Here is a 13737-nt window from a genome sequence, read left to right on the forward strand (position 1 = left end):
TGACTACGTATGAATACATTCACATGAACAATATAGTTCCTAAATCACTTTTGAATACGATGTAGCATTACTCTTTCTTGAAAAAATGTCTCTTTATATCAACATAATCTTTCAATTAACATTTTATGTCTAAAGAAAATTTACAATCAACTTTTATAATTAAGCTTGTAATTCTGAACTTAATATTGTTTTACAGCTTGTTTTATTTTCTCAAATAGCATTATTCATGGTATTGCTTAGGTGGTAAAATGCTGTGCCTCCATCTCATGGATTTGGTAGTCACCACTCTCAGCGATGAGTTGGCACGTTGTACTGGCAATATTGTGCATGTTGCTTCTGGTGTTGTAGGAGTTATACTTGATGCTGCAGCTACGTGTCACCCGTGATGTTGGACCACTTGTTGGTAATGCTGATGTTGCCTTGAGTGTTAGTAATGCTTCTGATGATCTTTTCTGCTTTTCCAGTTCTGGTGCAGGTCAAATATGGACTCTGTTCTTTCTCATCTGCTTATCAGTTTTGGTCTCGATGATAAGAGCTTGGAGTTTCAGCTTCAACAACTTTTGCTGGGTTCCTGATTTTCATGACTGGGTCCTGCAGATGCAGTTTGTCCTCTGAACAACTCAGGCAATGATTTAGCATGCTTGTTGAATTGTTGACCTCCTAACTGTGCATCAGTAGGTTGTTTTCTTACTTCCTCTTGGTTATTTATAGGATGCACCTTGTTTTGTCTTGTACTTTCTGCCATTCAGTAACTCTGCAGGTGATTTCATATCAGTCTCCAGAGGTGTAGCACAGGATGTAAGGGAGGGGTAGCACCTCTCACAGGCAGGCTTGCCATACTCTTTGGAGTGGCTCATCCCGTATTGGTTCTCACCCAGCTCTCACCTGTGGCTCCAAATAGTTATTAGCATGTGACAGCAGCCACACCCCAGTAAACCACTTCAACAAGCCAGGCCAAACCAGGTGAGAGCAGCTGTTGGGCTGCCTATCCTTGGCGATGTAGGGATTTGACTTCCCCGGCAAGTTTGAAGGCTGATTTTGCTCGACTGCGCTGATTAGACCAATCTAAGGTCCAGCAGTATCAAAGATGGATCAGCACTGTGTTGTGGAACCCATAGAGCTCGACAAAACACAGGAGACATTCTGGTTATCCACTGCATCTGGATCTATCTCCAGCTGTCTAGACCAGTCTTGCCACTGGATCAAGATAGGTCAGGACGAGAATGTGATGCACAATTCTTCCTCACTATGATCTAATTGTCATGCAAGAGATATTCATCATTTTTCTATCATCTGTTATAAGTCCTGTGGCAATGGGTGACTGAAGTAACAGCAGATGTGGATTCACTGGGAGCTGTAGCCACAAACCTGCACAAAGGTGGCTCAGGACATAGGGTTGACTGAGCAGTCCTTTTCAGGACCACACACTCACCACCCTAGTATGAGAGGCGGGGAAGGGGTGGGGGGTGGGGGGGGGCAGGTGGTGGGCTCGAAAAGGTGCCCTACACATTGTCTGCTTCATCCCCCTGGTCAGCTCACTCAATTAACCTGTCTATATCTCTGTAGCCTCTGCATCCTCCTCACAGCTTACATCGCAATCCAGCGTTGTATCAGCAAGCATGCATACATTACACTCTGCCTCGTTGTCCAAGTTATTAATATAGATTGTAAATAGGTAAGGCCCCAGCACTGATCCCTGCTGCACTCCACTACTTAACAGCTTGCCAACTTGAAAGTTCCCCATCTATCCCTACTCTCTGCTTCCTGGCTGTTAGCCAATCCTCTATCAATACTAATACATTATCCCAAACTTCATGAGCCCTTATCTTGCGTATTAACTTTTTGTCTGGCACCTTAGCAAATGTCTTTTGGAAATCCAAGCAGACATCTTCTGCTTCTCCTTTACTGGCTACATTCTCAAAAAAACTTGAATAAATTTGTCAGGCATGATTTCCCTTTCCTAAAACCATGCTGACTTTGTCTGATCATCTGTTTTCTAAGTACATTGTTAAGACTTCCTCAATAATAAAAAACATTCCAACAGAAGCAGGAAATGAAAAGGAGGATCACCTAAAGTGTCTGTTCAAGTATTCCTGCTTCCCTGGGTGCTTGACAACCCAAATCCATGTAGCAGCTCCTTTAGGATGCCTCATCCCTGGCTGCTAGTGGACACTTCTGAGGTACTTTATTGGCTGTAAAGTGCTTTGGGGCATTCAAGATCACGAATGGCACGATATAAATGGTTTTTCTTCTACTGCCACTTGACTCATGGGCACTTCTGCTAGGAACCCAAGAGCTGCTGGAGCCACACTTCAGCATTGGTACACAGCTTTCACAAAAATAAATACCAAAGGTTGAACTTTCTTGTCCTATGTTCCCCAATGTAAGCTCTGTGAGTCACATCCTCCCCTGTTAGTTATCCCCAGCTACTCGTTGCTCTTGGGGAAACCACACATTGTATGAAATTTAGCAGGAGTAGGGGTAAGAACAATGCTCTGATGGCTTGTTACCCAATATCTCGTATGTTTCTTCACATCTTATCTGTCTGGTTTACACCTTTCCTCTTCATTCACAAAGTAGGACAAAACAGAACATGCACAACAGCAAAACTGCAACGCTTGTATATTCTTAACGTGTGAATCAGTTCAATCAGAGCTTCTTTAAACAGTTAATTTAATTGTCCTTTCTTTATTTTTTTTTCATAAAACAGCCGAGCTCTCAAAAGTAATCACAAGTGACTTGGTGATCAGGCTTCGACCAGACTGACAGAAGAGTCTGCTGGTCCTAGCCTGGTAAAGACAATAAGAAAGATACCTCTTCGTAGCCTGCTCCGGCCAGAATAGCAATGTCAACCCAAACATAGCTGCATTTCACAAAGCAAATCAGTGAAAAACAAAAGTAGACAGAATTCAGGACAATTTCAGAAACATTTGAGATGACTTTACTGTTTCACAAAGAGAGCAGAGCAAAGGCAAAACAAGTGAAACAGATATATATTGAAAGTATTTGACAATTTGAAAAACTCCCAATGACCACTTTCCATTTCAAAGACCAGCACTAACATACAAGATACATAGTTCACTACTCTAAATAAAAATCCATTTTGTAGTGTCCCTTTTTTGTATCGATGGTTATGCAGATAAAACTATGCATTGTAGTTTCTAACAGAGATTCAAAGTGTAAGCATCTTTGTGTCTGCAAGAGAACATGTGGAACACAAATGCTGGGGTTTAATTGTCCCATCTGCTCCTCTTCTTTCTGGGAGGTGGTTCTGGCACAGCAAAGCCGTCATTCTCAGCGGAACTGGTCCGATTACTACTTCTGCTGTCTCCATTCCTGCTCTCGTTGGTGCTCCTGTTCTCCCCACTGCTCCCGGTCTCGTTCACACTCCCGCTCTCCCCACCACTCCGGTTTTGGCTGCCACTTCTGGCCTCACTGTGCCGGCTGTCACTACTTCGACTTTCGCTGTGCCTATCGCCGTGCCGGCTGTCACTGCGCCGGTCACCATGCCGGCTGTCACTGCGGTCAACGTGCCTTTCGCTGTTCCGATCACCACCCCGGTCACTATGCCTCTCACTGCCCCGGTCACTGTGCCTGTCACCTCCGCGATCATTGTACTTGCTAACAGAATGGCGGCTGCTGGAATCACCATGACGACTGCTGCTGTCACTGTGGCGGCTGCCACTGTCGCTATGACGGCTGAAGTTGTCACTATGGCGACTGCTGCCTTCAAAACGGCTAGAGCCGCCATCAACAAGACGACTGACCTTGATCTCAGCAGGACGACTGCTGCTGTCTTTATTCCGTCCACTACCTCCACTGTTACTGCTGGGGGCTGGGGGCTGGTTGGTGATTGGGTTGCCCAGAGGACAGGTAGGGATAATGCTGAGACTCCCAGCACTAGTCCAGTTGCTGGTACCAGCAGCAGAGCCTGTGATCTTAGGAGCACTACCAGTGGCTGCAACAAAGTGTGATTTGTATTGTGACTGGTGGAATAAAACAAGTACAATGTTAGTAATCAGTGATATACATCTCCAAACACCAGCTTTAGAGCTACAGATACTAAATCTGTATCAGAAACATTGCATCAATGGTTTGAGTTGTGATGTGCTACTACTTCATATTGCTTAATACAAAATAAGATGTAATGAACAAATATTGGTGTGCTGGAAAGGTCTGCTGTGGCTAAAGAAATTGAGGCTTTCACTGATCCCCCTTTGCAGTATACTGAAGGACATAGTAGTAACATATTGTAAGTGGTTCAGTTGGTCTTAGGCACCCTTCATGATTTCAGCATATAAATGGTTTACACTCTGTGTGGTTTCTTCCCCCAAGGAACCTACCACTTTGACACATTAAAAAAGGTTGATCATACCTTTGCTGTAGATTTAGGGTGAAACTAAACTGGTGGCACAGGGTGATGGAACTATAGCATCCAGAGTGGAGTGACACAAACACTGAGCATTTGTGTTGTCACAGTAACTATCAGATCTAGACCCAATGTATGATAATTCTGTGAGATGCAACATCAGTTGGAATTGATTTATGTCCCTATTAACCTAGTTAGCAGCACCAAACCTTACCAGGGGAACTGAGGTTCATCCACCAGACAATGCTGTGTTGAATATCTGGGCCGGGTCAGTAATAGTGCTGTTACGATTGAGCTTATTGGGTCAAGGTTAAGGAGGGAAAAATCAACAAAGCTTCTGCCAGCAATTTGTGACCCACTGGAATGGTTCAGTCATCAGATAATGCTGTCTGCAGGAGATGAGCCTAATAACATTCATGCGACAAAAATGGCCGACTGGTGAAGGCACCAGAGGGAAGATGTTCTCTGTGTGTGATCTTGGTTAACATCGGCAATCTGTTAAACTTGGGTAAGAGAGTGGGATATCAGAATAGAGCTCATTCCTCTTCTTAGCAAACATGCTGGAGTAGGAACCCAGGGGATTTACCACATCCACTAATACAGATGCTAAACTCAATTGCTGAGGCCAGCAGGAGCCTGGAACTAAATCTGGGACCTTCTGTATCGATGAGTGGTGGAACTCATCTTTTTCTCTCACTGAAGGGAACCCATCCAGTTTGGAAAAGAGAACATGAATGGAATGAAAGATCAGATGAATGAGATTACATTAATTATAGGGTAAATTTGACCTGTGATGTTTTCTTTACCTCAAAAAACAAAAAAATGTTTGTCAGCTAATATGTTGCTTAGAATGACAGAATTTAAAACAAATAAACAGTGTAATTAAAATTGTAGGAATCACAAAGGTCAGGTAAATCCCGGTAAGGCAACATTTTAAAAAATCTGGGTTAACGTAATTCTTAAAAGCAATCCTTCTAAAAAAAATTGATTGGTCTGGCTGTGAACAATGCAGAAATGGAGCTCTTGCAGTTTCCAGAGAGCTGTTTATGGCCTCACATTTTTACTCAGTGCAACCCTGTTCACCAAATCACTATTTGTAATGACTGGTCACAATGATCAAGTATCAGCTTTACAAAACCACAAATCATTTGATATTATATTGTTGCAGTTTGGTGCTTCTGCTCATCTTAGTGGCAGACCCCCCTCCCATTATTACTTAAGGTAACATTCTGCACAATGTTGCATTCAGATGACTATTTATATCATGAGTAGGCTGCTAGTAATCTTTAACTAATTAAATGTAAATGATTCAAAGGATGCATCAATGCCTTTACAGCTGTGCAGTTCTGTATAGGTGTATACCTATACCTATATATAGGATGATCACTAGTATTTAAATGACTCCTAACAGACCACCTGTTTTGAATTGAAAGCAATGAATAGAACATAAAGTACTCACTTTCTGAGCATACCTTGGGAGGTGAAGCTAAGTGGCTATTTAATTAGCCATATGAAGGACTCCTCCGGTGGAAAATATAAGAAGGATCACTTTTATAATCCCAAGGACTACAAATCAGTCTCCTTGAAATATGTTACAGGTAGCTCCAGTTTATTAAATTGTAATCAACCCAACATCACAACTCCATCAAAGAATCTTTACCTGGAATGCTGCTTTCATAGCTGACATTCTGTCTCCCATTGCTCCTGTGGATGGTTTGTATGCTTCATAATTAGACAGCACATTGCCAGGTGTTTTGTCCTGTATAAGACAAACGTGTTTACCATGCATCAAGTAACAGGTTTGAGGTTAACACAGTCAAATAAACCCCCACATAGTTCAAGCAATAGAAATTCAAGAGTTAGTTGAGCAACATATCGTGATAGGATTTGATAGAATGGTTTACATCAATGGGATTTAACAGCACAGTTTACCTCAAGAATGGAACATAGAAAATTTATGGCACAGGAGGCCATTCTGCCCATTGTGCCCTTCACAGCTGAGAAAGAGCTATCCCGCCTCGTCCCATTTTCCAGCTCTTGATTTGTAGTCTTTCACGTAATGGTATTTCAACTGCATATCCGAATACTTTTTAAATGTGATGAGGGTTTCTGCCTCGATCATCATTTTAAGCAAGTTCCAGACCCCTGCCACCCTCCGGCTGAATAATACTTCCCTACTCCCTTCTAAGCCTTCTGCCATTTATTTTAAATCAGTGCATCCTCTTTATTACCTCTCTGCTGAGGGAAATAGAGTGGCTAGGAAGGACATTATCCACTCTATCTAGGTTCCTCATAATTTTATACAGCTCAATTAAAACTCCCCTCAGCATTCTTTGTTCCGAAGAAAACACTAGTCTATCCATTATCTAACACTGGCAATATACTTGTAAATCTCCTCTGTATCCTCACTTTTACGATTGTTTGAATAAGTGCCTTTTGTGCAATCTGACCATAGGCTTGCCATAGTCATGTGACCTCTGATGTCATCCTTGATGTATAAAGGCTTGAGAGCAGAAGCCATTTAAGCCACCACTAGGAGCATGGTGTCAGGAAAGTGCAACTGAAATTGAGTGGATTTTGATAGTTATAAGGGAGCCAGTAGCTGTGAGAAACAGTGGAACAACATTAAAACTTCAGTCTGCAACTTTGTACAGGACATTGTTCACTGGATGAGTCAGTATAGCTTTGAATATTCCAGTACCTGCTCCTATGGAGGTGAAGGCAGATTTGAAAATGGAAATCCTTCCAGTCTAAACGGCAAAACATTGAAACTGCCACAGAGATATACAAGAAACCTGAACAAATATGAGTAGATACTGTTATCAGTGCAGGGGAAAGACTGCTATAAGCTTTATTGCACTCTAGACCTCTGAGGACCAGAAAATGCAGTTTTGTGAAATTTTGCTGCCTTAAGAAGCTACTTTGAGCACTCTACTAATGTTACTTATGAACGCTATGTGTTCAACACCAGAGCTCAGGAAGAGGGGGAGAACACTGATCAGTATTGAAATGCCTAGCTGAATCTTGAGAGTTTGAGCAACTGAAGGGTGATCTGATCAGAGATAGGATTGTTTTAAGAACAAGAGATCCCACCATTAGAGCACATCTGCTGAACGAAGAGAAAATTACTCACAAGAAAGCTATTGACATGTGCAGAAGCTCTGAAGTGGTCAATCAGCTGCAGAGTATTGATGGGAGAACTGATGAGGCTTTGCACTCTGCTGAGAGGAAGTTCAGGCCTTCCAGCACAAAACAATGGAGTGAAGGAAGAACTATTTACAGATGGGCCAGCAGAAAGATCAAGGCCGGAGTACTGAATATAAATTTTTTTTTTATTAATTCACGGGGTGTGGGCTTCGCTGGCTGGGCCACCATTTATTGCCCATTCCGAGTTGCCCTTAAGAGCTGGTGAGCTTCCTTCTTGAACCACTGCAGTCTATGTGGTGTGGGTACACCCACAGTGCTGTTAGGAAGGGAGTTCCAGGATATTGACCCAGCGACAGTGAAGGAACAGCGATATGTTTCCAAGTCAGGATGGTGAGTGACTTGGAGGGGAACTTCCAGGTGGGTGGTGTTCCCATCTATCTGCTGCCCTTGTCCTCCTAGATGGTAGTGCTCATGGTTTTGGAAGGAGCCTTGTGAATTCCTACAGTGCATCTTAGATGGTACACACTGCTGCCACTGTGCATTGGTGGTGGTGGGAGTGAATGTTTATGGATGTGGTGCCAATCAAGCGGACTGCTTTGTCCTGGACGGTGTCAAGCTTCTTGAGTGTTGTGGGAGCTGCACTCATCCAGGCAAGTGGGGAGTATTCCATCACACTCCTGACTTGTGCCTTATAGACGGTGGACAGGCTTTGGGGAGTCAGGGGGTGAGTTACTTGTCACACAATTCCTAGCCTCTGATCTGCTCTTGTAGCCACAGTATTTACATGGCAAGTCCAGTTCAGTCTCTGGTCAATGGTAACCCCCAGGGATTTGATAGTGGGGGATTTAATGATGGTAATGCCATTGAATATCAAGGGGTGATGGTTGGATTCTCTCTTGTTGGAGATGCTCATTGCTTGACACTTATGTGGCGTGAATGTTACTTGCCACTTGTCAGCCCAAGCCTAGATATTGTCCGGATCTTGCTGCATTTAGACATAGACTGCTTCAGTATCTGAGGAGTCACGAATGGTGCTAAACATTGTGCAATCATCAGCGAACATCCCCACTTCTGGTCTTATGATGGAAGGAAGGTCATTGATGAAGCAGCTGAAGATGGTTGGGCCTAGGACCCTACCCTGAGTACCGACCTCCAACAACCACAACCGTCTTCCTTTGTGCTAGGTATGACTCCAACCAGTGGCAAGTTTTCCCCCGATTCCCATTGACCCTCTCACCTCACCTCGGGAGTTCAGCTCTTTTGTCCATTCTGAACCAAGGCAGTAATGAGGTCAGGAGCTGAGTGGCCCTGGCAGAGCACAAACTGGGCATCAGTGAGCAGATTATTGCTAAGCAAGTGCTACTTGATTGCACTGTTGATGACCCCTTCCATTACTTTACTGATGATCGAGATTAGACTGATGGGGCAGTAAATGGCCTGGTTAGATTTGTCCTGCTTTTTATGTACAGGACATACCTGGGCAATTTCCACATAGCCGGGTAGATGCCAGTGTTGTAGCTGGACTGGAACAGTTCGGCTACTGGCCTGGCAAGTTCTGGAACACAAGTCTTCAGTACTATTGCCGGAATATTGTCGGGGCCAATTGCCTTTGCAGTATCCAGTGCCTTCTGCCATTTCTTGATATCACATGGGGGTGAATCGAATTGGCTGAAGACTGGAATCTATGATGCTGGGGACCTCCAGAGGAGGCCGAGATGGATCATCCACTTGGCTGAAGATTGTTGCAAATGCTTTGGCCTTTTGCACTGATATGCTGGGCTCCTCCATCATTGGGGATGGGAATATTTGTGAAGCCACCTCCTCTAGCGAGTTGTTTAATTGTCTTCCGCCATTCACGACTGGATGTGGCAGGATTGCAGAGCTTAGATCTGATCTTTTGGTTGTGGGATCGCTTAGACCTGTTTATCACTTGCTGCTTATGCTGTCTAGCACACAAGTAATCCTGTGTTATAGCTTCACCAGGTTGACACCTCATTTTTAGTTATGCTTGGTGTTGCTCCTGGCATGCCCTCCTGAGCTTGATTGAGCCAGGGTTGATCCCCTGGCTTGATGGTAATGGTAGAGTGAGGTATATGCCAGGCCTTGAGGTTACAGATTGTGGTTGAGTACAATTCTGCTGCTGCTGTTGGCCCACAGCACCTCACAGATGCCCAGTCTTGAGTTGCTAGATCTGTCCCATTTAGCACGGTGGTAGTGCCACACAATACGATGGAGGGTATCCTCAATATGAAGGTGGGACTTCGTCTCCACAATGACTGTGTGGTGGTCACTCCTACCGATACTGTCATGGACAGATGCATCTCTGGCAAGCAAGTTGGTGAGGATGAGGTCAAGGATGTTTTTCTCTCTTGTTGGTTCCCTCACCGCCTGCTGCAAATCCAGTTTAGCAGCTAAAGTAATTTAGGGCTTGGTCAGTAGTGGTGTTACAGAGCCACTTTTGGTGATGGACATTGAAGTTCCCCACCCAGAGTACATTTTGTGCCCTTGCCACCCTCAGTACTTCCTCCAAGTGGTGTTCAACATGGAGGATTTTGTCCATGACTGAACCAAGGCTGTAATGAGGTCAGCAGCTGAGTCATCAGCTGAGGGAGGGCGGTACGTGGTAATCAGCAGAAGGTTTCCAAGTCCATGAGGCCTCAAGTCAATGTTGAGGACTCCAGGACAACTCCCACCCAACTGTATACCATTGTGCCACCACCTCTGCTGGGTCTGTCCTGTTGGTGGGACAGGACATAACCAGGGATGGTGATGGTGGTGAGAAGCAACAGCACAACATGCTCTGGAAGTCATCAACCAAACAGAAACATTGAATCTGACAGAGAAGTGTCTTGCTCACACCAAACAAACTACGAAACAAGATACAATTCTCCAAGTGCTACAGGAAGTAGTGATGAAAGGATGGCCGGAAACCATCAAAGATACACCTATTGCTATAGGGAATATTGGGCATACAGGGATCAAGTGATTGCCCAAGATGTCATCTAGTACAAAGCTACTAGAGTCTTAATCCCTAAAGAAATGAGGAAAGAGATGCTGAAGTGCATCCATGCAAGCCAACAAGGAATTGAGTCTGGTCTGAGGAAAAGAGAAGTGCTCTACTGGCTAAACATGAGCAATGAGATCAAAGACCATATCAGTCAGTGCAGTGCTTGTAATGAACACATCAAGCTAAGCAAGCTAAAGGGCCACTCATGACATCCCAGACAGACCATGGATGAAGCTTGGAGTCGGTCTTTTCACCGCTTTTGGAACTGACTATCTCATCACTAGTGACCACTGTTCAGATTATTGTGAGTTAGAGCAGCTGAAGTCAAAGACCACCAAGTGAGATCGCAGAAACCTGACAGCACACTTCAGCCATTATGGCATTCCTGACATTGTGATAAGTGACAATGATCCTCAGTTCACGAATGAAGAACTCAGACGCTTTGTAAATGATTGGGAAATTCAGCGCTACACATTCATCTCCGCCCTATACCCAGTCAAAGGAAAGGCTGAGGCAGTGGTGAAAATTTCCAGAGGGATCATCAAGGAATCGAGTAAATCCAGCACAGATGTGTAGGAAGCAATCCCAGAGTGGAGAAACACACCAACTGAAAGCATGGAAATAGTCCAGTTCAGTGACTAAGTGTCACGCCACATGCAAACTATTCTTCCAATAGCTAAAACACTACTGACTGGAAGTAGTAACAGGCATGAGTGACGAAATCAAAGTGAAACGACAGAAAGTCAAATTTCACTGATAAATAAAGCTGCCAAATCATTGCCTGTGCTGAGAATTGGAGAGGTGGTTAGTATTCAACGTTCTAACCTAAAGTCAACCCACTTGGCAACTTGGGATCTGTGCAGAGAAGTTGTCACCTTGATCATGCACGGTGAAAATGAATGACCAAATATATTGTCATAACCACAGACATATATGTACAACTGGAGAAGCTGCATCTTCACAGCACATTGCTGATAAGGAAGATGTGAGTTCACCAACTACACAAGGAACTGAACGACCATCAGCCCCAGAGGTCAACTGTTCCCCAACTAAAGCAATAGATCAGCAGCAACAATGACCATGGCAGCAACACTTGCCATGGCAACAAAATTCCCTGGAAAAGCAACATCACCTCAGGAACGTGCAGGACTAGCTAAATGGCCAATAAAACACACACGTTCCATTTGAAGACCTGAACGTTTTAAGTATTATGCGTGCAATGTATGGGAGGGTTCCTAGAGTCAGACCAGAATAACCAGTTTTTTGCACATGCGTCATGATTTTCATTGTAGACCATGTATATGCATCACACCTAGAATTATGCCTAGCACTCTAGCTATGGTCCAATGTTTTAAACAGTTCAAGCATAACCTCCCTGTTCTTACGTTCTAAGCCTCAGCCAATAAAATAAATTATCTCCTAAGATAAAAGCAAAATACTGCACATGCTAGAAATCTGAAATAAAAACAGAAAATGCTGGAAAAATTCAGCAGCTCTGAAGAGTCATATGGACTCGAAACGTTAACTCTGTTTCTCTCTCCACAGATTATGCCAGACCTGCTGAGTTTTTCCAGCATTTTGTTTTTATTAAGGAGATTATCCTGTAAACTGGACGTGACTTTCCCTTTCAAATCCATGCTGACTGTCCTTGATTAATCTGCGCCTTTCTGAATGTTGATTTGTACTGTCCCTTGGAATTTTTTTCAATTAATTTTCTTGTCACCACCTGTAATTACTCAGTCTATTCCTCTCTCCCTTTTAAACAACAATACAATGTCTCCAGGCCTTTGGCACCACATCTGTAGTCAGAGAACTGGAAAATGCTGGTCAGGGCTGCTGCTATTTCTTCCCATGTTTCTCTTTGCAGACCTGGGCCTGGCAATTAATTCACTTTCAGAGATGCTAAACACTCTAATATTTCCTCTTTCACCATGTTAATCCAATCCAATATTTCATATTCCACCAACAACTATAAAATCTGCATCATTCCCATTAAGAATCATGCTCATGTTGTTTGCCTCCATACACAAATTACTCATTTTGATCTTCATTAGGCTCTACTCATTCCTGAGGATAACTTTATGTATTTATAAAACATCTTTGGTTTTCTTTGATTTTACTTGCTAGAATTTTTTCATGCCCTCTTTGCTTTCCTAATTTCCTTTTTCATGTCACTTTCCTGCACTTTCTATAAACCTTTACGCTTTATGCAGTATTGAGTTCTTGGTGTCTGACATAAGCTTCCTTTTTTGCCTTATCCTACTCTGTATCCACATTGACTTCTGGAAAGGTGGGTTGTATATATTTGGGAGTCCCATCCTTTTCCTTTGTGGGAACACATCTTCGCCTTGAATGTCCCTCACTGCTCTAGCACTGATTTTTTTTCCAGTGGCTGTTTACAGTCCACTTTTGCCAAATTGCATCTCAGCTTAGTAAAACTAACCTTTCTGCAATGTAAAACTCTTACTTTTGGTCTATTTCCTTTTCTATAACTACACTAAACTGTGATCATCGCTACCAAAATGATTTCCCACTTTCTACTTGCTCAGTTTCATTTCCTAAAGCTAAGTCCAGAATTGCACTCTCTCTTGTTGGGCTTGCTATGTACTGGCTAAAAAAAAGTTCTCCTGAATGCATTTGAAGAACTCTAGGCCCACCTTTTCCTTTCATACTCAATTTATCCTTGTTAATATCAGGGTAGTTGAAATCCCTTATCATTACTGGATTATAACAGTGACACATCTTCAAAAAAGCACATAATTGGCTGTAATGTGCTTTGAGACATTTTTTAAAAATCATTTTACAGGACCTGGGTGTCGCTGGCTAGGTCAGCATTTATTGCCCATCCCTAATAGCCCTTGAGAAGGTGGTGGTGAGCTGCCTTCTTGAACCGCTGCAGTCCATGTGGTGTAGGTACATCTACAGTACTGTTAGGGAGGGAGTTCCAAGATTTTGGCTCAGTGACAGTGAAAGAACAGCAATATATTTCCAAGTCAGGATGGTGAATGGCTTAGCGAGGAACTTGCAGGTGGTGGTGTTCCCACATGTCTGCTGCCTTTGTCCTTCTAGATGGTAGTGGTTGTAGGTTTGGAAGGTGCTGCCTTGGTGAGTTTATGCAACACATCTTGTAGACGATACACACTGCTGCAACTGTTCGTTGGTGGTGGAGGGAGTGAATGTGTGTGGAAGGGGTGCCAATCAAATGAAATGCTTT

The 13737-nt window shown here is 43.4% G+C and overlaps 1 protein-coding gene across 4 annotated transcripts in view; it reads right to left on the reverse strand.

Annotated features, from left to right (window-relative positions):
• Nucleotides 1-2925: 2925 nt before the first annotated feature.
• Nucleotides 2926-13737, reverse strand: part of ddx42 (DEAD (Asp-Glu-Ala-Asp) box helicase 42) — a 108008-nt gene continuing 97196 nt past the window's right edge. For all 4 annotated transcript variants that reach the window (XM_041173396.1, XM_041173395.1, XM_041173397.1 and 1 more), the window contains 2 exons: nt 6030-6128; nt 2926-3986 (listed from right to left, as the gene is read on the reverse strand). In XM_041173396.1, coding sequence (XP_041029330.1) covers nt 3231-3986; nt 6030-6128 — 855 coding nt within the window. In that variant the 3' untranslated portion in view covers nt 2926-3230. The remainder of the gene's footprint in view (nt 3987-6029; nt 6129-13737) is intronic.

Source organism: Carcharodon carcharias, chromosome 23 (genome assembly GCF_017639515.1).
Source record: "Carcharodon carcharias isolate sCarCar2 chromosome 23, sCarCar2.pri, whole genome shotgun sequence".
Classification (NCBI taxonomy): domain Eukaryota; kingdom Metazoa; phylum Chordata; class Chondrichthyes; order Lamniformes; family Lamnidae; genus Carcharodon; species Carcharodon carcharias.